The sequence below is a fragment of the Mauremys reevesii genome, linkage group 8 (genome assembly GCF_016161935.1).
Source record: "Mauremys reevesii isolate NIE-2019 linkage group 8, ASM1616193v1, whole genome shotgun sequence".
Taxonomy (NCBI): domain Eukaryota; kingdom Metazoa; phylum Chordata; order Testudines; family Geoemydidae; genus Mauremys; species Mauremys reevesii.
This window is the reverse complement of record NC_052630.1, coordinates 101193464-101220831: the sequence shown is the minus strand read 5'-3', so window position 1 is coordinate 101220831 and position 27368 is coordinate 101193464. Positions and strand designations below refer to the sequence as shown.

The following is a 27368-nucleotide window of genomic DNA, read 5'->3' as shown; positions in this document are numbered from 1 at the left end:
AGAAAGGGGTTTTTCACACATCAAATTTGTCCATTTCTGCCATGTTCGTCCTGCACAGAAATCTGCCAGAAAGGTTCTTTCAATCCAGGTGGGATCAGAAGACAGGTTACCACCTTGAACAGAAAAAGATGCCACTTTAAGGAGTTGCCATTTTAAATACCTCAGTGTATGGCTTAATTGTATAATTTAGAAACTTTTTTTTTAAACAGTTTCCACCTCCCCTGTAATTATAAAGAGGGTTACACATAAAGGTGATCCTGATTTTAAAAAGCTTCTAGAAAGCAATCTAGTCCATCTCCCTGTTCTGTGGCAGGATCTTCATATCCTGAAGATACAATGATCTGTGAATTCTTGTTATTAGTTCATACATTAGAGGTGAAAGAACAAGATAGGGCATGTGTTTTTCACTGAAAGACTGAAGGAAGAAACACTTGAACATGGCAGTTTCATCCTCCCACGTGCATTCTTATGGCAAAGGTTTGTGATGTTAGCACGCTGGCAAACAATAGCGAGTATCCAAATCGTAAGCCATCCAAATCGTAAGCCATCCAAATTAGCTTGATCAGAACCTTGATTCATATTAGGGGTGGGTGAACTATGCACTTTGGGAACTCAACTTTCCCTCACCTCTGTTCCTCACTGATCCCACAACATGCGTATCTAAGCAACTCTGCTTGGCATTTTGAATCTGATGCGTTTCTTGTAGTCCACTGACAACAGCAGAATTTTCATTTCTCAGCCCTTCCTATATACTGGGGGAGAAGCAGAAATCTTTGGCTAATGCCTGATGAGGAAAGGGTTATAAGAAAAAGCAACACTTCTGATTCCTTATGAATTGGTCAGAATCTTCACTGCAAATAAGGTGAGCGGAGGTGGTTTCACCATCTCCAGTATATACATGTACAATACCTATAAGAATATCTATACTTGTTAATGTGTTTTCTATTAAAGGTTTATGGAGTAATGTTACAAGCAGATCAAGATTTTTTTTTCAAATCGATTCAACAAATATCTTGGCTTTTACTCTATGGTTAGATCTCAAATATTCAAACTTTGGGCTGTGTCACTTACCAGCCTGGTTAGTCAGATTGGTGACATGATATCTTTTTTGTCCCCTGCTTGGTAAACCACACATACTTCCATCATGAATACTTGCCTAGGTTTCACTTAACACCCAATTTCCACAAACACTGATAAGGGGGGAGGGATAGCTCAGTGGTTTGAGCATTGGCCTGCTAAACCCAGGGCTGTGAGTTCAATCCTTGAGGGGGCCACTTAGGGATCTAGAGTAAAGTTAGTACTTGGCCCTGCTAGTGAGGGCAGGGGGTTGGACTCAATGACCTTTCAGGGTCCCTTCCAGCTCTATGAGCTGGATAGGCATGTACACTTCTGAAGTTCATGTCCACAAACATTTGTTCCAAGGGAAAAAAATGAATGTACAGAGCATATAAATAACCATCCCAGAGCATGTTTCTGTGTCCCAAGCACAAATGTTTTATAGCTCTGATATTAAACTCACTGGTTATGAACATTTCACCAATGGAAAGTCCCCACAGAGTCACAACCCATTTGCTCCATTCCCTGGAGTATTAGCAGTAGTTTGCAGACAACAGACAATTTTGGCATTACTGTTTCTATCTTGGCTCACAGCACTAACCTCAGAGAGTGAGCACTTGGAACAAAGTAGCTGTTATCCTGGAGCAGATCATAGGTCCAGCTGGTCCAATATCCTGCTTCCAGATAGTGGTTACCATGAAAAAGTCAGCCAGCTGTTACCATCCTGTCTTGCATCAATATGCAGTTATTTCTAGTGCTGGTTGGAAAACAAGCAACTTGTTTTGCAAAAATATTTGAGGTTTTAGAGTTTGTCGTCATCTGCATCAGAACAGCGAGAAAGCAAGAGAGACTAATTTTAGAGGCTAATTATTAGTGCTCTCACCTGGGATATAGGAGATCCAGGTTCATGTCCACACTCTGCTTGATTCTCTCTCAACCAGGCAGAGAAAGGAGTTTAACCTGGATCTCCCATATCCCAGAAAAGTGCCCTCATCACTGGGCAACTGGCTATTCTATGGTTGCTGCCTCTTTCTCTCTCTCGCTCTCATATATATTTTGAGCTGAGAAATCCTCCTGACAAAATTTTGCAGACATGTTTTGGTTTTGACAAATCAGCATTTTTCGACAAAGAAACATTTAGTGAAAAAAAATCCTGACCAGCTCTAGTTATTTCCTATTCTAATCATTGGACAACTAGGGGACTTCACCAACACCTGGTAACTGTTGACATAACTCAACTTTTAACAGTGACCACTGTGTTGCATGTTTCAGAGGATATCAAAGACACTCCCATAATGTGCCTTGCCAATTATGCAGTGCTGTGTAATGGGGGAAAAACTCCCTTACTAATAATGATCCACTATTTCATAGAGTTAGAAGGGACCTCAGGAAGTCATTTCTAGTCCAACTCCCCTGCTCAAAGCAGGGCCAATCCCCAGACAGATTTTTATCCCAGTTCCCTAAATGCCCCCTCAAGGATTGAACTCACAACCCTGGGTTTAGGAGGCTAATGCTCAAACCACTGAGCTATCCCTCCTCCCAGAGGCAGGAGACCAATTTACAACCTGAAGTATGAAGTTTAATTAACCATTTCATTATCTTAGCTTGCATAGCGATAAATGTGAACCCTCAATGAGCCAGAGGAAGAGTCACCAGCCGCTACTTTGAGAAAGAGGGAGATAATGTGAAGAAAATCCAAACGATTGAGAACTGCTGAGCAAGACACTGAAGACTCTGCCTGAATCAGCAGTGTGGAACTTACACACCCAACAGATCTCTAAATCTTACAGTCACATATGCACAACTTCTCCCTGGAACGGTCTGTGTGCTAATCCAATCAGGGAAGAGAAAAGTACAAGATGGACTTATCTGACCAATGACTGGTAAGCATCAGAGTTGAAATTTCAAATATTAGTGATCAGTCCATGGAGGGTTGTTTTTTTAATTCAGCCAATAAATTCAAGCAAATAAATTGTGATCTGCCTGTGGATTTTCCATGAGCAGGAAATAAATTGTTGTAAATTACTAGCTGAGCGCTAGCTAACTACAAATCATGCACATTACCAGGCATTTTGTATTCTTCTCAACATAATAGGTAACATTCTGCTTATTATACTCATTTTTAAGTTATTAGCTACATTAGGCCTTTTGCAAATAAAGTAAAAAATTGCAAACAGATCAGATGCTTTTCCAGCTACCTCATTAACAGTCCTTTTAGTCCAGGAGAGCTGAAAATTCTGCATAATTTGAAAGGCTAAAATGATAATGTGCTATCAGCTCAGCAATTATGAATGGAACTATAATGTCCTTTCATAATACCTGGCCTCCCAAAGGACCCTACAAATTATGGGCCAGATGTATGTCTGTGAAGCATCATGCACCTCAACAGCAGTGTATAAATAATAATCCTGCGGGAAAATCTACAGGGCAAGTAGATTTATGTGGGGAAAGGAAGATTACTTAGTAGTCACTGGAGTTCTCTAAATGTTTTGCCTTTGCAGATCCTAGGAGTACCATAACATGGCTCATGGAACCATTTCAAGACCATAGGACCATTAAGAGGTATGACCATTAGCATGTACACCGAAGGCAGAGCCAACATTTCAAAGTGCCATTTTAAAAGAAATAGACCCATAATCCCACCTCTGTTCCTCTCTGTCTCTTCTAACTAACTGAAGCTGCAGGGAATCCATGGCGTGTCAGTATGGATGTAAAGAGCCCATGCTCACCCCAAAACTCTCAACATACCAAACCTTTACTTCACCCACATGAAATTGCCTATGTCGTTCCCTGCAGTCAGAGTTAAGAAGGCAGCAGACAACTGAAGGAGGACAGCCGAGATATATAGTGGAAAATAATGAACTCACTCATCAGCACCATTTTCTGCAATACTCTGGTTCTTCCTCAGAGGTCTCCCATCCATGAACTAATGAGGCCCTATCCAGCCTAACAATTAACTACCTAATTAGATTGCAGCCCAAGGTACTGTGGCTGCAGTGTGTGTTATTTAGTCTTGCATTATAAGCAAAATTGCATACAGTACATTAAATCTCTGAGGGGCCTCTCTTCCAAAGATACGTGTGATGGATGTAATTGCCCACAAACAAATCATCAGCTAATCAGCTGCTTTTCATTATTACCTCCCACAACAAATCAATTTTGTAAATAAATGCATTTAAGAGCAAACAATTTTAGAGAAAACAAAAGATTTTGTGAATATGTTTTCAACAGAGGAGGAGGAAAAGTGCTAATTCAAATATTAAAATGAAGCAAAATTAACATAGGATGGGATGATTATTCCATTCCATGTATCACTATCTATTACCGTAAAATAACAGACAGAAATCTGTGACTTTAATGGATGATCTGGGTAGCTGAAGAGAATTGTGATTGACTGAAACATTTACATAGAGGCTGATGAACAGCATAATGAATGCATTTACAAAACATGGCTAAGGTCTAGTGAGGATTTAGCTGAATTTAATTCGGACATCCAAGGGGACTTGTAGAGCAAATATCCTATAATAAGCCATAGGCATAGTCCTGCATGCCTTACTCAGGGCCAATCTACCACTAAATACAATTGCTCAATGGGAAAGTGAGTTCAGGGAGACTTTTGCCTGTATGAGGACTTTTGACCTGACCATAGTGTTTGGCCATATGAGAGCTGTTAGTTCACATGTAATATTTTATTTCTGCACAAAGTCCAGTGATGAGGAATAAAGAAAACTCAACTGTGTCACAGTTAGTGGCAAAACAATACAAAGTTTTGATTTGCAGTTTCAATAGGACATACTCTACCTGTAGTTTCCTAGATATACCCCATCTGGATTAAGCATTGGTGCTATCTTGAAGACCAAGTGATCTCGCAGTACTTTGGCTATGGGATGTTGGCTCACGAGGAAGTCAATTATACCTGGGAGAAATGAGAAAAATGTTAAGATCCTCTGTGTTATAAAATTACAATTTCAACACGTATTTTAGTTTCAATTCTGAAAGTTGAAATAAAATTAACATTCCTTTCAGTTCAACACAGAGTTCTGGCCCCAACGTTTTGCAGGCACTCATGTAGCGCTTTTAATCCTCAACGTGCTTTACAAACATTAGCAAAACAATCCTTATTATACTCCAATGAGGTAAATAAGTATTTCATTCCACCCCCCTTTTACAGATGAAAAAGTCAGATCCTCGCTGGGTGTAAATTGGCATAGCCCCATTGAAGTCAGTGGATTTACACCAGCTGAGTATCAGGTCCACGGAAACTGAGGAAATGAGATGATAGGCTGGATTTTCCTCTCGCTTACACCAGTGTAAATCAGAAATAACTCTACTGAAGTCAATGGAGTGACACCAGTTTATACCCAACACAAGAGAGAGGAGAATCAGACCTTAAGTATCTTTCCTAAGCTCAGTCAGTGGAAGAGCCAGCATTAGAACTCAGAAGTTCCTGTCTCCACATCTTGCGCTCAGATCACTTTGATACACCTCCTCTCTCCTGGGGCTGGCGTTGGAGTAGGGAACATTTCCCACCTGCGTCCTGCAATTCCACCAATGCGCTGAAGAAGATTGGCAGCACTAGCAGTGGGGGAGGAAGCAGGGCTACGTTGTGTTTAGATTTGCTGCTTCTTCCTCCACTTAGTTGACGCTGATAAAAAATAGTTGCCATCAAACAAATGTGAAGGCAAATTGAGTTCCTTTGCAATCTTGAGACACCCAGAGATAGGTCATGACTATTTTCTATTTCCCATAAGGTCTATCTTGTGATGCAAGGACCTTTTACTGAATTTCCCCTGAATAAAGCAAATCACTGAGCTCTTGTAACAGGATGAAACTAAGCAGAGAAAAATTAAGGCAGATCATTAGAAAAAATGCACTGACTGAGAGCTACTACACTATGCAGTAGTCTCTCCAGGGAAGTACTGGTGGCCCCATCATGTGAGTCTTTTAAAACTGGGCAGGGCTGAGCACTAGGGAATATACAGCAAGAAATATTTCAGCAGTGATGGCCTGGGCTAAGTAAATTACTTTTAAATTTTCTGACAACTCTTATTTTTCTGTAAAAGTAGCAAAGAGTCCTGTGGCACCTTATAGACTAACAGACGTATTGGAGCATGAGCTTTCGTGGGTGAATATCCACTTCGTCGGATGCATGTCTTATTTTTCTGGTATGAAAAATGCACAGATCATATCAAAGCACTTGGCACAGTAGTTTGGTTGAACTGTAAAGCACAGCACTGGTAAACATCTACATTAAAAGGTTTCAGAGTAGCAGCCGTGTTAGTTTGTATCAGCAAAAAGAACAAGTTGAGGCCAAAATCTACCAAACCTCCCCCAAATTCGACCCATTTACTAAGATCCATTTTGTACTTTAAAAAACAGCAGATCTAAACTACTGCTGCTACTGTCATTGAATTCTACATCGTTGTAGCACATTGGAGAAACCAGGGCTTCTAGATTCTAGGATACCTAGTCTATAATTGGCCCTAAACATCCATACTTTTTGGTCAACTAGTGACTTTTTCTCTGCAGATCTTGAGGGAGAAAGGATCTCTTTCCATAGTGAGGTTTTCCAATGGGAGAGAGACTCATTCTGAATTTTTGGAGCTGGATTAGCACACATGTAATTATATTGTTTAGGAGATGTTTCTTCAGCTACCTCCTCGCAAATACGAAAACCGAATGTTGATCTGCTTTTTGGTGGGTGTTGCGTCTTTTTCTCTGTACACAATGATAAGAACATAAAGAAATCCAATGGGCAGAGCCAAGTCCCAAATAACCATGTTTACTAGTTATACATAAACACACCATGCCTAGTTACATACATTCTGCTGCTACGACTGGTTTTTGGCTGCTTCCAGAACACACTACACCGCGAGCACCACTAGAGGGCTCACAACTATTTAAAGGGCTACTACTCTAGTCCTGTACACTATAGTGGGCTATATGCACATATACCTTGGGTTCTTCTCGACTAATGTTTTCATTCTGGTGGTAGTTCTGGCTGCTAGCCCCAATATGTCTGAGTTCTGCTTTGATGGCAACCTCTGCCCCTGAAGGGCTGGTACAGGCTTTTTCCTGCTTTGTTTCAGTTATTTAATGCAGTCTCGCTTGTAGATCTTGGCAAGGACATCTCACTGATGATTTAAATTTACACAGGAAACTCTTGGTTTCTTGTACCAAAGTCTTAGGTAGAGGGAGGTATTCAGAGCACTGCAAATAGTTTGTCTGAATGATGACAAGATCTTATTGTATGTCTACATTGCAGTTAAAAACCCGCAGCTGACCCATGCCAGCTGACTTGGGGTTGTGGGGCTCAGACTAAGTGGCTGCTTAATTGTGATGTAGGCGTTTGCACTTGGGCTGGAGCACCATGTGAGATGGGAGGATACCAGAGTCGGGCTATAGCCAGGGCCCAACCATCTACACTACCACCAAAGGGCCTCTTGGCCCAAGCCAGCTGACAGTGGCTGGCCCTGGGTGTCTAACTGCAGTGTACGCATACCTAAATGTTTCAACCAAAGCAGTTTCTTCTTTGCTGTTAGACAGCACATTTCTTGATTCAAGGCCTGCCACATGCCACCCACAAAGCCTCTCCCTCCTGATGAATTCTGAAGTGGGATTCTTCTTATTTATTATTCATATTACAATAGTGTCCTCACCAAATCAGGGCCCCATTAAGCTAGGCACTGAACACATACATAAGAAGAGACAGTGACTGCAGTGAAGGGCTTACAGTCTTTATAGACAAGACAGACAAAGGCTGTGGGGGAATCCAAGATGATGTGATTTGGGCAAGGTCACACTTTAGGTCTGTGGTAAAACCTAGGTCTCCTGACTCCCAGTCTGAGGGGCTACCTACTAGGTCACGCTGCCTCCAAGTTACTAAGCTCCCGTTGAGATATTTGCTCTACCTTTTCTGTATTCTGAGACTACCGATACCCGAAGCTGAGTAAATGCTTCAGCCATTATCTGTTAGGGAAGGTTCTATCTCCTTATTGTGGGTCATGTGATAAAAATAATAAGGCAAGAGTTAAAAAAACAAACAAACAAAAAAAACCCACTGAAGTCTAGAACGGAAGTAAGAATAGCCCCAAGGAGCATAAGAGAAAACACAAATGGAAAATGTATATTTATGCATGCACACCCCATCAGAAAATTATCGTAAGCAATCAAAAATAATCACTAGAATTAGTGCAGCGCTTTTCTTTTAGAGGAACTTGATGATCCAAGGATATTTAAAATTAAAAGATTGATGCTGGATTATTAAAAAAATACCATCTCACAGAACTTGGTTCTTGTTTTAATAAATCAACACAAATTAAATTTTACAGTTTCTATAATCAGCAAGAGATATATCAGTGTCTCTCATTAGGCCAAGGTTAAAAATTTGGCAGCAGCCAAAACCCATTTAATATAATTTACTTCAAGGCAGGCACAGCAATATAACAGATGCCCTAATTTATTTGTTGGTCCTTGTCTTAAAATAACAGTTTGGTGGTAAACAAGAAGGGTAATGATGCCAGTCACCCTTGTTAGTGGCTAATAATTGCTTAATTTGTCCACTAATTGACCTATGCTACTGTTGAGGTGTTGGATCGTGTTGCAGGGCATGAAGTAAACAAGGCCACTGGAATGCTACCTTAGAGAATGACTTCTGGAAATGAATCTACTTATTGCAATAAATTCTCTCTTCACAGATGAGCAGATTAATTGGTCTGCCAATTAGTCTGCTATTAAAAGAAAAAAGTGCTGCCCATAGATTGGTTGGATTTTTGGAACTATAGCTGCAGCCTGGGTCACATGAAGTGATCCAATTTGAATCAGCCAAATTGAACAAGAAATAAGACAAGCTTTATTTTTTTTTTTAAATTATGTCTCTGTTGCTAAAGACCAAGGAAATTCTTGATGAACTCAGTTCTGTCTTTTTGAAGACTTCACAATAAAATGGAGAACAAGATGGATGAGTCCAGTCACACAAATCAAATTAAAATGTGGAAAATAGCCCCCAAGTTTATAGAAACAAAAGTAGTATAAAAATATGCGACCTTTTTATTGCAGACATGATCCATTCTGGAAATTAATTATCATTTCCATTATTATTTGCAATAATAATAATATACAGTTACAGATACTGCCTTTACCCCGAACAGTTCATATCTAATTTCAGACATGGCACACAGAGGGGCTGATCCAAAGTCCATGGAAGCCTTTCTATTGGCTTCAATGGGCGTTTGGTGCTGGTCCCAAAGAAACATTAAAAAATGATTATGTGGTGAAGAAGAAAGAAAAAAAAAGAGAATAAATACAATTGCACTCAGTTTAGCAGGTATACAACATCTTCATGGTTCCATTAATTTAGGGGTGTTTCTTTGCCTGATCCCGCCTGCTAATCCAGCTTCACTGAAACTTTACGAGCGAAGACCTCCTCCCAACTAAATCGGAGTTACTTCTCCATTTTTACTCTTTGTCCACTTGCTGCCTTCAACAATGCTGGCCACACTCTACTTTCTCTCTTCTCTTAGCTTCAGCACCTCAGAAGCTCATTGGCCCTCTCTGATGCCTGCTCCTTCAGCATCTCTTATTTGCTCCCCCACGCTCCTTTTTCCAAGTATCTGTAGATGTCCCACAAAGTCACTCTTCCATCTCCTCCATCATGTACTCTGTTCTGGCAACCTCATCCTCTCTGACAGTTTCAGCTCTCTTTATGTAGATGATTCCCAAATTAGCATCTGTACCTCTGACATCTTTCTCTCCATCTAACATTTCTGGCTGCTTCCTGGATTGCCCTTTATAACCTCATACTCAGCACCATAAAGTTGCTTCTTGCTCCCTCTTCCTGATGTCTCTTCGCTATCCACATCAATAATATGTCAATATTTGTGTAATTGTATAACTCTATAATACGTTTGCTCCTATTACTGAAAATGTAATAATTGTAGATTCTAATACAATATGACACTTGGTAATGCAAACATATCCTGGACTCTGTCTTGTACGTGTCAGGAAAGAAGTTGTAATTCATATTTTGGGAGCTGTTTGCTAACAACTGAAATACATACTGGTCAGAAAAAGATGCAAGATTTATTGCATCTTGTAGCTAAAAGTGAATACTTTGCATTTTGGGATTAACCAAAATGATGTAAATTGCATTGCAAAATAATAATACTAAATAATAAAAAAACAGAGGTATGAACACTTCAGAACCACTTAACTGTACAACAGGAAGCAGTTTTCCCATTAGAAGATGGTAAAGAAGGTTGCATGAGGTCAGTACTTGCAAATTTGATAAAAAGCAACGGTATCCTTTTTCCTTTGAATTTAGTGCTGAAAAAGTATCATATTAATAGGCTGAGTACTGACATCCTCTTTGTCCACAGAGTAGATAGAGCATAAGTAATGGTAGCATAAGCATCTCCAATGCTGCCATACCAACATACATCAACAATGAGCAAGAAGGAACTTCCTTTAGGTCTATGAGGCCCCCATTCATTCAGCCATTGATGGATATTAATGTGTTAATGGATATGAAAAATGAAGTGCACCATGATGCATCCCAGGAAGGGGGGACAGATATTTTAGCACTGAATCCCACTCAGAATTGGTAATAATGCTATAGTAATGTTGTCTTGCAGAATGCATACTAGCAGTTGCAAATCAGCCTTCCGCACAGAACCATAGACAGAAGCCATTCAATAATTTCTTATTTTGATGCATTTCCAAACTGCAATAAAAACAATGTTGATAAATGAGAAGCGCTAGCTTGGATCCTGGATACTGATATGATCTGGAATCATGCTGTCACTAGAATTTTCTCTAGAAAGGATCATCACACATAGTGATCCATAATTATGTGGTTAATGTGATGCTGACTTCACCCCTTTCTGCAGTACTCTTCCTTCCACCAAGACTTAAAAGCAGGCTGCTGAACTCAGATACAGGTAAAAACCACTTAAATATTTGGGGAGAAGGGTGGGACCCTGAGGTCAATGCTAAGGGAATCCTTATGGAGATGACTGGCAATGCCTTATTAATGTCTCTTCAGATGTCATTTTTCACTTAATATCCACAGCAAAAATTAAAATCTATTGTACCTTAGTCATCAATACGGAGTAGATTTTAAGAGAAATATTGCAAAAACAAAAAAACTTTTTTTTTTCAAAAATACACATTGAAAAAACAACAAAAAACCCTCTTAATTTAGAAGATAAAACAGAGGAAAATCCCAGGCTATATTATAATACAAATACTCATCATCAGCATAATCTCAAATGCATCTCCTCTGAACGTCTTGATTCTGTCAAACAGGGCTGGAAATTTCGTAAAACACGCTACCATGTACGCAGCTTATCTTGCTTTATTTGGATATTTCTGTTCTATTACAAAGGCTAGCTAGAACGGACATCTCAATAAGCATGAGAAAATGAGAATTAATGTGAAAAAAAACCTGTTACCTGAAAAAAATTCCAATTTCAACAGTTATTTGGGGTTTGAGTTTTGGCACAAGATTTGGAAATGAGAAGCATTTTTATTTTACCAGTTTACCCATCTCCCTTGCTATAAGTAATTTGTAGCAGAGACCATAAACTAATTAAGATCAAAGATAGCTTAGCACTTTGTGCTATTATTAATACAAGGAAAAGATATTTAATCCTTTCATCATATTTATTTCCCAGATGTCTGCATTATCCCTTATCCATAGACGTGTGCTTTACAGGAACGTAACCAGAGTACGGAAAGGAACTCACAGTACTTGGGATGTGGATTCAGTGATGCCTACGCTGCCCTCTAATGGCAAATATGGGAGAAAAACACTGTTGGATCTGCAGAGAAGATAAAGAAATCATCAAGGTCTTTTATATCTCCTAAAGAAGATGAAACCCTTGACAAGAGAAAAACAACTAGAGAAGATAATTTTGCATGACAGGATGGATAGAAGCTAATCAAGGCCAAAGGAGGCAGCAAAAACAGGTGCACATTCTACATGAACTATTTCATTCTGTGATTAAGTTTCATTTTATCCAAAGAAAAAAAGAAAGGCAACAGTGAGCTGACTGGGTCTGTTAGAACACAGCATTTTCTTGACCATGGGACAATTTATCCCCGGTAAGTGGTTAACTATAAAGTCTCCAAGTGCTTTGATTTTAGTGGAAAAACAAACAAAACCTTATTCCTTGAGATTGGTTGGCTAAATGCAGTCCAGGGAGTCTGGCAATGATCCAATTCCAAGCACTGCTTCAATTGAACTTTCAGTATCACACACAAGACAGTTAGGGCTAGATTCACACAGGGACTTAGGCATTGTGACACTCAGCATCTCAATGACTAACATTACTGGAATTCACAAAGCCTGAGTTAGGCACTGAGGCTTCCTTCACAATGAATGAAGGGAAACAGACACCTAAGAATGGGATTCACAAACACGAGTATACTAAGCAGGGAGTCATCTATCTCTGCCTAGGATTCTCAGCTGTCTGTGGAGCACCTCCCTCAGAACTTTTGGCCCAGGGTTTAGGGTACTCAGCTGGAATGTGGGAGACCCCCAGTCCAAGACCCACCTCTGCCTGAGGGGGAACAGGGATTTGAACTGTGATCTGCCATCTCACAGATGAGTGACCTAATGACTAGAGTGTGGTTCTCAATCAGGGATACGTGTAACCATGGGGGTACATAGAGATCTTCCAGGGGATATGTTAATTCATCTAGATATTTGCCTAGTTTTACAACAGGCTACATTAAATGCACTAGTGAAGTCAGTACAAACTAAAATTTCATATGGACAATGATTTGTTTATACTGCTCTATATACTATACAATGAAATGTAAGTACATTTTTGGGGGTGGGGGAAGGAAAAGAGAGAGAGGGAGAGTTTGACTTTTAAAACATTTGATAAAAATCTGTACAGAAACACAGTAAAAACATAAAAAATAAATTACAAATCCAACAATGATTGCCTATCCCCAACAGCACAAAGTGCATTTCCAATAGCCACCCCTCTGAATATATTGATCCAAAATTGCTTAAAAGAGGATAATATCTAAACCTCAAATGAAGGTGTAAAACCATGAACAATCTAAAATACCGAAGAACATTAACCCCAGTACCAAATAATATATGTCTACTTTTTAAAATGGCCATCTTTGCTTGACCCAGAATGAAGTTTGCAAGGCATACCACAGATCTACAAACAAGAATAAGATTATAAACAAGGGGTTCAGCATGAAACCTTGGGAACTCCAGCTGCCTATCCTGCATCCTCAGCTTAAAAAAATCACCCAGCGTAAAAAGACTTTGATAAAAAGAAAACGGGTAACATATTGAAACTGAGACACCCAGGATCCAATAAAAAAATGTTCCCTAGCAAAATCCAAACCCTCTACCCACTGAGGAAAAACCAAAGACCAGCTGCTTCCAAGGAACAGGTTTATCCACAAACAACAGTTACTCTAGAGATGGCGACCAAAGAGTAAAAAGCAACAAAGAGTCCTGTGGCACCTTATAGACTAACAGATAAATTGGAGCATTAACTTTGCTGGGTGTCATGCGTCTGACAAAGTGGGTATTCACCCACAAAAGCTCGTGCTCCGATACATCTGTTAGTCTATAAGGTGTCACAGGACTCTCTGTTGCTTTTTACACATCCAGACTAACATGGCCACCCCTCTGATACTTGACAACCAAAAAGTAGTGACTCTGCTCAGAAGATCAATGAGACCCTAAAGCCCTTCTACACCAGGCAGAAGAGTCAAGGCAAATACTATTTCCACCTTTTCAACCTTTCCATGAACCCCTCCCAATTCCAACCCAGAATATCGTCCAGTCCCAGCATAATTCCTAGTGCCTAAAAGCCAGTTTAGCTCCACAATACCTCCCCACCCCTCCCGGCAAAGTCATGGGGTGGGAGATCACTCAAGCCCCCCAGCAGGAGTCACTCATCCCACAATTTATGCCAGCTGAGGAAGTCTGCTCAAAATAGTGCTGACATTCATTGAAAACCTGGACATCACAATCATGAGTAATAAACACAGTCACATCGCCAGCATATGTGGAGACTTTCTCCACAGTACAAGTTGGAACAGGGAGAGAAAGGCCAGAAAGACGCTTTCTTTACATGCATAATAGAGGCTCAGTAGAAAGAGCATACAGTAATCCAGACAGGGAACAACCCTGACTCCCCTACAGACTGGAAGGGAGTGCTCAAAACACCATTCACCTTAATTAGACTATATATGTCAGTCACACACAAAACCAAAAGCAGAAAGGATTCAAACTAAAATACCCATGGCCTGCAAGATCAAAAGCCTGATCTTGATCAAGGGAAGTCAACCAAACATGCAAATCAAACATCTGAAAGACTGACATTACATCCTGCAATAGGAAAAGGTTATAAAAAATTGACCTGTTGGAGACACACTAGCTCTGATCAGTGTGCAGGACTGAACCAAACACAGCTTACAGGTTGTTTGCCAAGGCCTCGGAAAAAAGATTATAGTCGGCGCAAAGAAGGAACACAGGTCTCCAATGCTACACCTCCCCAAGGTCCCCCTTCTTAGGCAACAAGGTAAGAAGCGCTCGATGACAATGGAGTGACAATATCATCTCGCTGATGGTCTGCTGAAAAACCTGGAGCAAGTCAGGCCCAAGAAGGGTCCAAAAGGCCTTTTAAACCACAATAGGCAAACCACTAATCCCAGGTGCCTTCCCTAGAGCAAAGCCATTTAGGGTAGAAGTCAATTCGGAGAGAGTGTGTCAGGTCCTGTTCAAGTCTGTCCACATCCATTGCTGAGATCCTAGGAAGATCCTCAGGGAGCTGCCGAGTCTCAGATGGACACACAGACTTTGAGGCATACAGGCCTGAACAAAAATACACCGCAAAGTTCCCAATTGCCACAGGATCTGAAAGCGCTCAGCTCGATAACACCTTGAAACGGACAGTCATCTTACACTTTGCATGTTCCTTTTCCAGGCAGAAGAAAAAGAGAGTAGGCATATCCATTTGAGAAAGGCGGTCCCACAATTGCTGGGGTTCTCTTATATTTCAAGCTCTCACACAACCCAGCATCATTACTGCTATGAAAGGCTTTTTCAGGTTCTAACACTAACTTTTCCATACTCCATCAAAGGCTGAGGGTTGTCTACTGAGAAAAATATTTAATATTAACTTTACCCGCCTCCCACCATTGCCTTAAGGAGGGGAAAACATCCTTGGGAGGAAACCCAAGGCCTCCCAAAATAACTGACAGTCCCCAGAGTGAAAATCTTGTAAAAGGCAAATGTTAAAATGCCAGTATGCATGATGGTCTTGAATAGAAAGATGAGACAGCACAAATGAGACCATACCACAACCTGAAATCCTAGCAGGGACAATGAAACTAGAAAACAAACAAAACCAATGATGAGTAAAAACATGAAAACAGTCCAAGATGGCCAGAGAGAGAGAGCTGGCTCTACCTTTCCTCCGAAGGGTGCACATGTTACAGGTATTAGTTAGGTCAAAAGCCTGTAAAAGATTTACAAATAGCAGAGCAGACAGCGGATGCAGCTGCAAATGATTCCTATCCAATCCCTAATTAAGAACACCATTAAAATCACCCTCCAAAATAAAATACGTGTCAAACAATTAGTCAAAAGAGCACCCAAACTCTGGAAAAAAAAAGCCACACCCTGTCTCCCACCACAGTAAGAGCAGAGACACTGTAATTAAGGCTAAGATTATGTCACAGAGGACATGGAAGTCACGGACCTTCATGACATTTTCCACTTTAGCTCCGGGGCAGTGGGGCTGGAGCTCTCAGCCGATGGAGGCCCTGGAGCTCCCTGCTGCCATGGCAGCAGGGGGACCCAGAGCTCTGAGCCACCAGCCCTGGAGCTCTCAGCTATAGTGGGGGGGGGGAACCCAGAGCTCCCAGACACCACAGGGGATGGGAGCCCCCACAGCTCCAAGCTGCCATGAGCACTGGGGGGACCTTGGAGCTCCCACCCAGCATGGGTGCCAGGGGGACCACGAAGCTGTCAGTCACAGTGGTGGTGGGTGCTGGATTCCCCCTCTCCTCTCCCACAGCAGGGCTTGGGCTCAGCCCCATTTTGTCAGTTATTTTTAGTAAAAGCCAGGGACAGGTCACGGGCTTCCCTGAATTTTTGTTTATTGCCCTAAACCCATCCGTGACTGTTACTAAAAATAACTGTGACAGAATCTTACCCTTAATTCTAATTAAAGAAAAGATGATATTGCTCAAAAGTAGCTCGAGCCATCAACCAATGTCCTGGAACGAATTTCGTACACAACCATCGAATCAGGCTTTACCCTGTCTTCAAAGAGAAAAGCAACCCCTGTGTGTGCAGTGGAACCATAATCAGAAAATCGCCCCATCTCCAACCAGCAAGCTAATCGGTCTGATTGCCTGCATTTGTGTGCATCTCTTACAATAATGGAATGACCACCTTTTGTGGGGACAGGTACTAAAAAAGAGCCATATGTTCTTAATGTCTTTGCACCCATTCACACGAGAGAGGCACATACAAAATTATCCATCAGTACTCATCAGAAAAAATAAGAAAAATACAGACAGAAATAAAAAAACCCAAACCTCAAAACAAAACCACCAAATTCTCCTACATCCATTAATCCCCAACATTTCCATTTGTCAAAGAGACACGCACTTTGGTGGTCAGGTTTTTTTTCAAATCTGTATTGCTTGTTTGTCAAACTCAGGCACAAAGACATGTCTCATGGTATACTGAGAAGACAACACAAAACAGATTAAGGTCAGGAAACCAATCTGCCACCTCTACTCCATGTTTCCTCTTAGTCTCCCCCAGAAACCTACCAATAGCATCTGGTGTACATCCCCGCTCAGGACCCAAAGAATCTGAGTTTGTCATCTCCCCCACACTCAGACCCAGAGTCACTACTGACCGTGAGAGGGGAACCTCACCAGAGGAAGGGGCTGCTGGAAGCGAGGGGCCCCCAACCAAGGAACCACCCTGAGCAGCACGTCAACAGTGTGCTGTCCCCAACTGCGCTGACCAAACTAACCCGTTTTGTAACGCTCTCAGAAACTGGAGCCCCCTCCACCTTCAACGGCCATTTATTTATTATTATTTTTTGCTTGGGGTTTTGCCAGCAAGCCAGAATCCTCAGCCAAGGCCATAGATTACATAGCAACCGGCTTAGCCTCCATTTTGCAGGCAGGCGCCACACAATAAGTAATACCATCTTCCCCAGGTTGTAAAGATGGGCCTAACCCTCCAGAACCAACAATCCCAGAGCCATCTGGAACCTGTTCAGACCCGGTCTCTGTCACAGCTACCCCACCCTGTGCTTTACTTCTCCCCACATTGCCAGACACAGGGTCACTGTTCCCAGACTTTTTTCAGAGTAGCAGCCATGTTAGTCTGTATCTGCAAAAAGAACAGGAGTACTTGTGGCACCTTAGAGACAGAGGCACACTTGCCTCTTCTTAGAGCACTGATTGATCAAATGTCTTGGATGTCCAGCATGAAAACAGGCCATATCCTCATGTGGCAACAAACACAACGTAGTGAGATTCCCCAGTTCTATACTTGAGGGAAACTTCTGACATTTTGGGAGCATTGGTGAATATAGCATAAACCTGCCTATGAGAGGGCAAAGACATGCTGAACCTCTGTGGCTTTACAGCTCAAAGGAATCCCCCTAATAGGGCTCGTGTTCTTTTCACAGCTCACCAGGTCTCTAGCCAACTGCTAATTTCCTAAAAGATGAGGCACATTGGAGATAATTTTCAGAGCAGCAGCCGTGTTAGTCCGTATCAGCAAAAACAACAGGAGTACGTGTGGCACTTTTAGAGACTAACAAATTTATTTGAGCATAAGCTTTCATGGGCGAAAACCCACTTCATCGGATGCATGCAGTGGAAAATACAGTAGAAAGATATATATACACAGAGGACATGAAAAAATGGGTGTTGCCATACCAACTATAACAAGAGTGATCAGTTAACGTGGGCTATTATCAGCAGGAGGAAAAAAAACTTTTGTAGTGATAATCAGGATAGCCCATTTCCAACAGTTGACAAGAAGGTGTGAGTAACAGTACGGGGGAAAAAATTAGCATGGGGTAATAGGTTTTACTTTGTGTAATGACCCATCCATTCCCAGTCTTTATTCAAGTCTAATTTAATGGTGTCCAGTTTGCAAATTAATTCCAATTCTGCAGTTTCTAGCTGGAGTCTGTTTTTGAAGTGTTTTTGTTCAAGAATTGGGACTTTGAGGTCTGTAATCAAGTGTCCAGGGAGGTTGAAGTGTTCTCTGACTGGTTTTGCATGGTATAATTCTTGGTGTCTGATTTGTGTCCATTTATTCTTTTGCATAGAGACTGTCCAGTTTGGCCAATGTACGTGGCAGAGGGGCATTGCTGGCACATGATGGCATATATCACATTGGTAGATGTGCAGGTGAATGAGCCTCTGATAGTGTGGCTGATGTGATTAGGTTCTATGATGGTGTCTCCTGAACAGATATATGAACAGAGTTGGCAACTGGCTTTGCTGCAAGGATAGGTTCCTGGGTTAGTGTTTTTGTTGTGTGGTGTGTGGTTACTGGTGAGTATTTACTTCAGGTTAGGGAGCTGTCGGTAAGCGAGGACTGACCTGTCTCCCAAGATCTGTACGAGTGAGGGATCATCCTTAAGGATAGGTTGTAGATCCTCGATGATGCACTGGAGAGGTTTTAGTTGTGGGCTGAAGGTGACGGCTAGTGGCGTTCTGTTACTTTCTTTGTTGGGCCTGTCCTGTAGTAGGTGACTTCTGGGTACTCTTCTGGCTCTGTCAATCTGTTTCTTCACTTCAGCAGGTGGGTATTGTAGTTGTAAGAATTCTTGATAGAGTTCTTGTAGGTGTTTGTCTCTGCCTGAGGAGTTGGAGCAAATGCCGTTGTATCTTAGAGCTTGGCTGTAGACAATAGATGGTGTGGTGTGGCCTGGATGAAAGCTGGACATATATCTATATATATAAATGAGTTTAACACCAGATGTTGAGGGGTCAGTACAAGGAGAAAAAACACCCCACACAACAATCCCCTCCACAACCAGCTGCTCAACACGGCTAAGCGTGGTAACACACACAACAGCCGTGAAGGTGTAGGAGGCGAAACTCACATTTTTAAGCCCAATCACTTTCCAATAGCTGGAACACACTCCTCCACTGAGCCAGAGTTTAGAAGCAAAATCCACAACCCATGGCCATAGACTAAATACTCAGAATCCACAACCACCAGAGGTCTCTGTTCCCCACATGGCAGCCCAGGGGGGCAGACAAAAGCAATACGGAAATTAAACCCACAACCACCACAAAACTAAACAAACACAACAAAGCAAAAACCCATTTCCTCAACAGAAAGAAAAACAGAGAGAACAGCAAAGCACACCCACTCTCATCCTCACTCACCCAATCAGCCAACAGGGAGAATATGATTCTATAGCCTAATGGCTAGTAGATGCCCCCGGATGTGGGAGACCCAGGATCCAGCCCCCACTTCTACTGACTCTTTAATTATTTATCCCACCACTGTAGTACCTAACTGCCTTTCACAGACAATCAATATCGCCAGCAAAGTCCCTAGTGCACTTGTGCATGTACTGCCATTTTAAAACAGAACAGTTTTAATCAGCAGAGGCAGAGGAGTCACTTGCCTGACTTTATGGAGTCAGCTGGGATAGCCTGATTGATTGGCAGTATGCTGAGATATATTACAGCATATTTGTTATTTTAGTTACCCACATTGGTACCCTCTGCATCTCAGTGCAACTCCAGGGCTCCCCTAAGTACTGGATTAAAAGCAAAGGAAATCTCAAATAATGGGATAAAGTGAATGCGCGGGGGGGGGTATACCGAATTAGATTACGGCAGATGAAACACTCAGGGCTCCAATACAAAATGCAGGGAGTTTATTTATTACTTTTTTAAAATAAGAATATGCTCACTGACTTGAATTAGTAATTTACCGGCCTTTGGAGCTAGTCTTGTTTTCCACTGTAGTGAAATAAATGGGAAAACAGCCAGTCTCCTAGGGAGCGTGCTAGCTAGCTGGACTGCCAGCACAATGGAACGCTGTTAGCATTAGCTCCACAGTAAACCGTGCATCTGACATACAGGCTGCATGCAAAGGAATTGATAATGACTAGCAACAAATGATAGGGGCTCATTAGTGACAGAGGGCGACACTGAGGATACTAACAGCTACTGGGTTAAATTAAGCACAGTTTATGCCATTTCCATTTGTTCAGGTTTTAATCATTTCCGATAATGATTGGTATCGTTTTTTTAAAACCCCCTATATGTTGCTGTAAAAGTTATAAACCTACCCCAGGAGCTCAATGTACATTGATTTCATCACTGCATTGTGATTTCCTGAGTGGAAGCTTCATAAATCATTGAGGGCACGTGGACCTGATCCTGAAGGTGGCAGATCCACTCAATTCCCATCCACTCCCAGTGAGCGCTGAGAGGCATGAGTCCTCAGGCCATACTGGAGCAACCTGGGACCACTAAGCAAACACGTTGGGTCACGCTGCACCACTGATTGCTAGGTAGAACTCCTTATTGATTTGAATGGAGTCTCCTGCTTAACAACTGACTGCATGATATGGCCAGTTAATTTTTACTTCTCATTAGTAAACCAGCTTTGAGAAGCCTGCACTTTAACATTCCTTGTTTAGGTGCAGAGAAGGACCCAAGCCACAAAGCCCCAATCCCGATCCAGAACCAGAACCTGTCCCAACGTACCAGAGTTCAGATGCGGCATTCTGAACTGGTTCAGGCCCAGCTCTGTTTGAAGCAGTCAGTGGAAAGGGGTGCACATGGGTGGAGTCAGGTCAGCTTCAGAAAGTTAGTACATAGTAAAAGTAAGGGATTTCATGTTTATATTCATGAGTCATGGCTCCTTCTCTCAGCAAAAGCATATTTGCTTTTGTTAGTCCGTAATTCCCAATAGCAGCCCTGAAACTGGTGTTCCGGACTTATTTCTAAAAAATGGCAAGATTGGGAAAAAATATACTGTAAGTTAAACAGCTGTTCTCAGAGGTTTGAGCAAGGCAATATGAGTCACTATGCCAGTGCTGTGTTCTTAGCTCTGCTAACTGACTTACCATTGGCAAGTTATTTAGGTCTACATTTTCAAAAAGGTTACCTAACTTGAGACAATTAAGGCTGATTTTCAAAAGAACTCAACCTCCATTTTAGGTACCAAAGCGAGAGGCCAGATTTTCAAAAGAACTCTGCACATTTGCAAATCTGGTCCTTTTTTAGATGCCTAAATGGGAGTTTGGTCCTTTGAAAATCTGGCCCTGAAGAGCCTGTTTTTCAGAGGATGGGCACCCAGCACTTTCTGAAAATCAAACTCCATTAAGGCGTCTCAAGCTGGGAAACCACAAAAACTGGAGGTATCCAAAATCTCTAGTCATTCCGGAAAATCTTGGCCCGAGTGCCCTCAGCTGCTACTGACTTCCTACTTCAGTATAAAGTTAATGGGTGTTGAAGGTGCTCACAGAATCAGACCCTACCAGGATATAATGGACTGACTGGGAGTGGTTTGCTGATCCTTTGAACTACAGGAAAGAAAGTTGGCTGGGAGGAGGACAATTTTGTTTTTTTACTTTGGAAATACTCCAGTTTACTTCACTATAAACTGCACCTGGGACGACCTCAAAAATGAAATCAGTAAACAGAGCATAAGAGGCAGTGAAATAGGACCATGAAAATTGCCTTCCCGGAACACACCTCTTCTTGTGTTTTTATCTGATGTGGTTTGAATGAAATAGTCTCCTGGCATCTCCCAGGGTTCACTCAGATGTTCTGATAATCATTTAACTGCCGCAGATCCCCAGGAACCTGGTGGTTTGAACCTTTCTCTCTCCTTTATTTCAACTGGCAAGTTATTGCCTCGGGCCTCATTTTGATGCAATTTATATAGGGTTGTAGGGGGGAAAAAAATCTCTCTGGCTGCAAGGAAAGACTCGAGCAGCAGTGGCAAACCCAGGGATTCAAGAGCAGCAGCAACAGACTGCTAGGAAAGTTTGATCAGACAGACTGCATGATGCTGACTGCAGCATTTGCCATTTTACACCTCCCGCACCTCCCATTGGTCCATCAGGATTAATATCCTGCTTCCAGCAGTGGCCAATATCCATCATGAAAGGGAAAATAAACCCATCACGTGCCAGGTTCATCTCTCCTGTAATTCCATAGGGTCTGATTCTCCTCTCCCTTACACCAGTATGACTCTGCTAACTTCAACATAATATACAGCAGCATGAGTGAGTAGAGTTACACCAAGGATGAATTTGTCTAGCCAAACACATGGCAGAGAGAGCTCCTTTCTGAACTCTGGGGTGATCAGCTCATGCCCTGCCACCCGCGATTTGAGTACCCTTATCGCTAACTTAGCTTGCAGAATTATTATTTTTAAAAACAATCATAAAACTATCCTGCAGAATTTGTGCAACAACAGAAGCCTATAAAGCTAACTTGAAAGAACATGTCAGACATGTCAGAGAGAGCGAGAGAGAGAGAGCGCGCACATATCTGCAGGACTAGCTTTTCCTGCATTGCCTAAAGGGTTCATAAATTCACTTGCTCAGCTCAGGCTTAGTGGGTGGCTTTTAGGGCTGTCAAGCAATTAAAAAAATTAATCGTGCAATTAATCGTGCTCAAACAATAACGGAATACCATTTAAATAGTTTTGGATGTTTTATACCTTTTCAAATGTATTGATTGCAATTACAACACAGAATATAAAGTGCACAGTGCACTCTATTTTTGATTACAAATATCTTCATTGTAAAAAACAAAATAAATAGTATTTTTCAATTCACTAAAGTACTGTAGTGCAATCTCTCTATCATAAAAGTTGAACTTACAAATGTAGAATTATATACAAAAAATAACTGCATTAAAAAACAAAGCCATATAAAAATTTAGAGCCTACAAGTCCACTCAATCCTACTTCTTGTTCAGCCACTCGCTCAGATAAACAAGTTTGTTTAAATTTGCAGGAGATAATGCTGCCCACTTCTTGTTTACAATGTCACCTGAAAGTGAGAGCAGGCATTCTCATGGCACTATTGTAGCTGGTGTCGCAAGATATTTACCTGCCAGAGGCGCTAAAGATTCATGTGTCCCTTCATGCTTCAACCACCATTCCAGAGGACATGCACCCATGCTGATGACAGCTTCTGCTCAATAACGAACAAAAGCAGTGCAGAGTGACACATGTTCAATTTCATCATCTGAGTCAAATGCTACCAGCAGAAGATCGATTTTGTTTTTTTAGTGGTTCGGGTTCTGTAGTTTCCATATCAGACTGTTGATCTTTTAAGACTTCTGAAAGCATGCTCCACACCTCCTCCCTCTCCGATTGTGGAAGGCACTTCAGATTCTTAAACCTTGGGTCGAGTGCTGTAACTGTCTTTACATTGGTACCTCTTTGCATTTTATCAAATCTGCAGTGAAAGTGTTCTTAAAATGAACAATATGTGCTGGGTCATCATCTAATACTGCTATAACATGAAATATATGGCAGACTGCAGGTAAAACAGAGCAGGAGACATAGAATTCTCCTGCAAGGAGTTCAGTCACAAATTTAATTAATGCATTATTCTTTTTAATGAGCATCATCAGCATGGAAGCATGTCCTTGGGAATGGTGAGCCGAAGCCTGAAGAGGCATATGAATATTTAGCATATCTGGCATGTAAATACCTTGTAATGCTTGCACAAAAGTGCCATGTGAACACCTTTTCTCACTTTCAGGTGATGTGAGAAATAATAAGGCAGTATTATCTCCGGTAAACGTAAACAAATTCGTTTCTCTTACTGTTTGGCTGAACAAGAAGTAGGACTGAGTGGACTTGTAGGCTCTAAAGTTTTACATTGCATTAAAAAATAAAACAGTTATGTAACAAAAAACATTTACATTTTTAAGTTGCACTTTCACAATAAAGAAATTGCACTACAGTACTTGTATGAGGTGAATTGAAAAATACTATTTCTTGGTAATCATTTTTACAGTGCAAAAATTTGTAATAAAAAATAATATGAAGTAAACACTGTACACTTTGTATTCTGTGTTGTAATTAAAATCAATATATCTAAAATGTATAAAAACATCTAAAATATTTAATATATTTCAATTGGGATTCTGTTTAACAGTGCAATTAAAACTGTGATTAATTGCAATTAATTTTTTTAATCACAATTAATTTTGGGAGGTTAATCATGTAAGTTAAATGTGATTAATCAACAGCCCTAGTGGCTTTGTTGGTTACCTTTGTTTTCTTCAATTTTCCTCATGTGCAACAAGGAGCTTGGAGATTTTTTTTATATATAGAATATCAGGGTTGGAAGGGACCTCAGGAGGTCATCTAGTCCAACCCCCTGCTCAAAGCAGGACTAATCCCCAGACAGATTTTTTCCCCCAAATCCCTAAATAGCCCTCTCAAGGACTGAACTCACAACCCTGGGTTTAGCATGCCAATGCTCAAACCACTGAGCTATCCCTCCCCCATTAAAATGAGTCTATCGCCACCTGCTGGATGAGGTATTTTCTTCCCTTGGTTAAAAACAAAAGGGTTTCTGGGGAACATAGTGCATGGAGCAGGTGATTGGCGAAATTAATGTCAGCACTGGAACACAAGAGCACAATGTTCTTCCTTCACCACCACCCTCATGAATGACAAGAAGGAGGGACATGTGGTTAAGGCACCTGATCATGAGTCAGGAGAGCTAGGTTCAATTTCCAACTTTTCCACACACTTCTTAGGTGACAGTGGTACAAAGTCACTTAATTTTTCTCTGTATTAGCTCACCCTCTGTACAATCAGGATGATAATGCTTTCTCCTACTCTGTCTGTCTTGTCTAGGTAGATTGTAACGTCTTCAGTGCCAAGATTGTCTCTCACTATGTATGTACAGTGCCTAGCACACTGAAACCTTAACTTCAGATGGGACATCTAGGCTCTACTGCAGAAGAAGTAATCATAGTATTTGAAGGTCAGTGCTAAGAGTGGTAAGTCTGACTGCAGAGCAGCTGAAAACCTGCTGACTGCATCACACACGCAAACCAGCTTTCTTTGAGGCTGGGAAAAGTTTGCTTAATTTTTCTCCCAATTATTTTTCAGTTCTGGGCATTCTACATGTCTAGAGCTTAGCTGACACAAAGGGATGCAAGCAAAGGCCTTGAGAGAAGTGTTGTCATGTCATTTCCAACCCCATTCCAAGCAAGAAGTATCGCCACTCTCCCCAAAAATTGTCTATTCTTGTGGAATTTGTAGCCCAGTTTGCAGATCCAACAGGCTCACATAAGTGGCCAAACCGCACTTTTAAAGACCACTATTGCAAACTGGTGCAGTGAGGAGAGCTATAGAAAGCCCTAAGATACAGAGGTCAGCCCAAGTGAAAGAGGGTAAGTAAGGGGTTATGAACCAAGGAGGTTGAAACAGAGATTTCTCTTGAAATCTATGGAGGGAGAGGAAGAATGTTTAAGTAGGAAACATCTAATATTGCACTGAAAAAATATTTCCTTACAAAACAAGCACCACATAATGAACTAGGGTGACCAAGTGTCTGATTTTCGACCGGAACACCCAGCCGAAAAGGGATCCTGGGCTGTTGACTGTGCGGTTGGCGGTGCCACACAGCAAGGCTGTCAGGCTCCCTGCTAGCCTCTGCGTTGCGCGGCTCCTGAGAATCAGCTGGCATGTCCCCTCTCCAGCTCCTATGCGCAGGGGCAGCCAGGGGGCTCTGCATGCTGCCCTTACTCCAAGTGCTGCCCCCACAGCTCCCATTGGTTGGGAACTGTGGCCAATGGGAGCTGCGGGGGTGGCATCTGGAGAGGGGGCGGCACGCAGATCCACCTGGCCATGCCTCTGTGTAGGAGCTGGAAGGGGGACATGCCGCTGCTTCTAGGAGCTGCTTGAAGTAAGCGCCACCTGAAGCCTGCACCCCTGACCCCCTCCTGCACCCCAACCACTTGCCCCAGCCCTGATCCCCTTCCCACTTTCCGAATCCCTCGATCCCAGCCCAGAGCACCCATCTGCACCCCAAACCCCTCATTCCCAGCCCCACCCCAGAGCCCGCACCCCCAGCCGAAGCCCTCACTCTCCCTCACAGTGCTCCAACGCCCTGCCCCAGACCTGACCCCCCTCCCGCCCTCTGAACCCCTCGATCCAAGCCTGGAGCACCCTCCTGCACCCCAAACCCCTCATCCCCAGCCTCCAGAGCCCACACCCCCAGCTGGAGCCCTCCCCCCTTGCACCCCAGTCCCCTGAGCCAGCCCAGTGAAAATGAGTGAGTGAGTGAGGGTGGGGAGACCAAGTGACAAAGGGATGGGGGGAATGGAGTGAGCGGGGCCGGGACCTCGGAGAAGAGGCAGGGAGGGGCAAGAGTGTTCAGTTTTCTGCGAGTAGAAAGTTGCCAACCCTATAAGGAACACCAGTAAAGAAATGCAAAATATATATTTAACAAAAAAATTTAAAACGGTCTCTAAAACTTGTGATTGGATTGCTCCCTCAGTGACTAACTAAAAACACCAGCCTGAGTCAGGCATCATTCAGAGTACCAAGGCCACGCTTGAAAAGTTCCACCATTTTGATAGATTCTGTCATTTCCAGGGATATATCCTATGCTTCAGATGGGGAATTCAGCTGGAGATAGTAGACTCTTCCAAAAGAACGGGACATTTTAAGAGTGGCACTGGTGTGCTACAGAAATCTGAGTCTCCTACATTCCCTGACGAGTGCCTTAACTACTGGCTATTCTCAGAGTGAAAGTGGCTCTCCCCTGCCCACCCCCCTGCCCCCAAAAATTGTATCCCGGACCTGAGAAACCTTCCTGACAAAAGTTCAGTTGAAACAGCTATTTTCCCCAAAAAAAGTTGGGGGTTCAAGATGATATTTTCCAACCGAAAATTAAAGCAAAAAATCCCCAATCAGCTTTCTAGCCAATTCATCTTAAATTCAATGTGCCGCATCTCTTAGAAACCTAGTCTTGGGCCTCTCTTGAGAAGATGTTCCTCAGCGTGCCAGAATGCATCAAACTGTATGGTGAATTTGAGACGGGGACAAACAGGTCTTAGGGCGAGACTGCCGAATTAATTTTTGTTTGTGACCTAGCCCAGAAATTTAACCCACTCCAGTTACGGTATGGGGGCCAACTCTCATCCACTTTCAGAAACTACACCCTGAATACTATTACTTGTTGAAATGCATAGGAGGGAGTTAGTACTTTTCTCTGCCATTTAGGTATAAAAATATTGTCTGCATGTCTTCCTGTGGATCGTAA

The 27368-nt window shown here is 42.1% G+C and overlaps 1 protein-coding gene across 2 annotated transcripts in view; it reads right to left on the bottom strand.

Moving 5' to 3' along the window:
- The window catches only part of LOC120371080 (BEN domain-containing protein 5), a 1353498-nt gene that overhangs the window by 263039 nt on the left and 1063091 nt on the right, over positions 1 to 27368 (bottom strand). For both annotated transcript variants that reach the window (XM_039486580.1, XM_039486581.1), the window contains one exon: positions 4858 to 4972. In XM_039486580.1, the coding sequence (XP_039342514.1) occupies positions 4858 to 4972 (115 nt within the window). The remainder of the gene's footprint in view (positions 1 to 4857; positions 4973 to 27368) is intronic.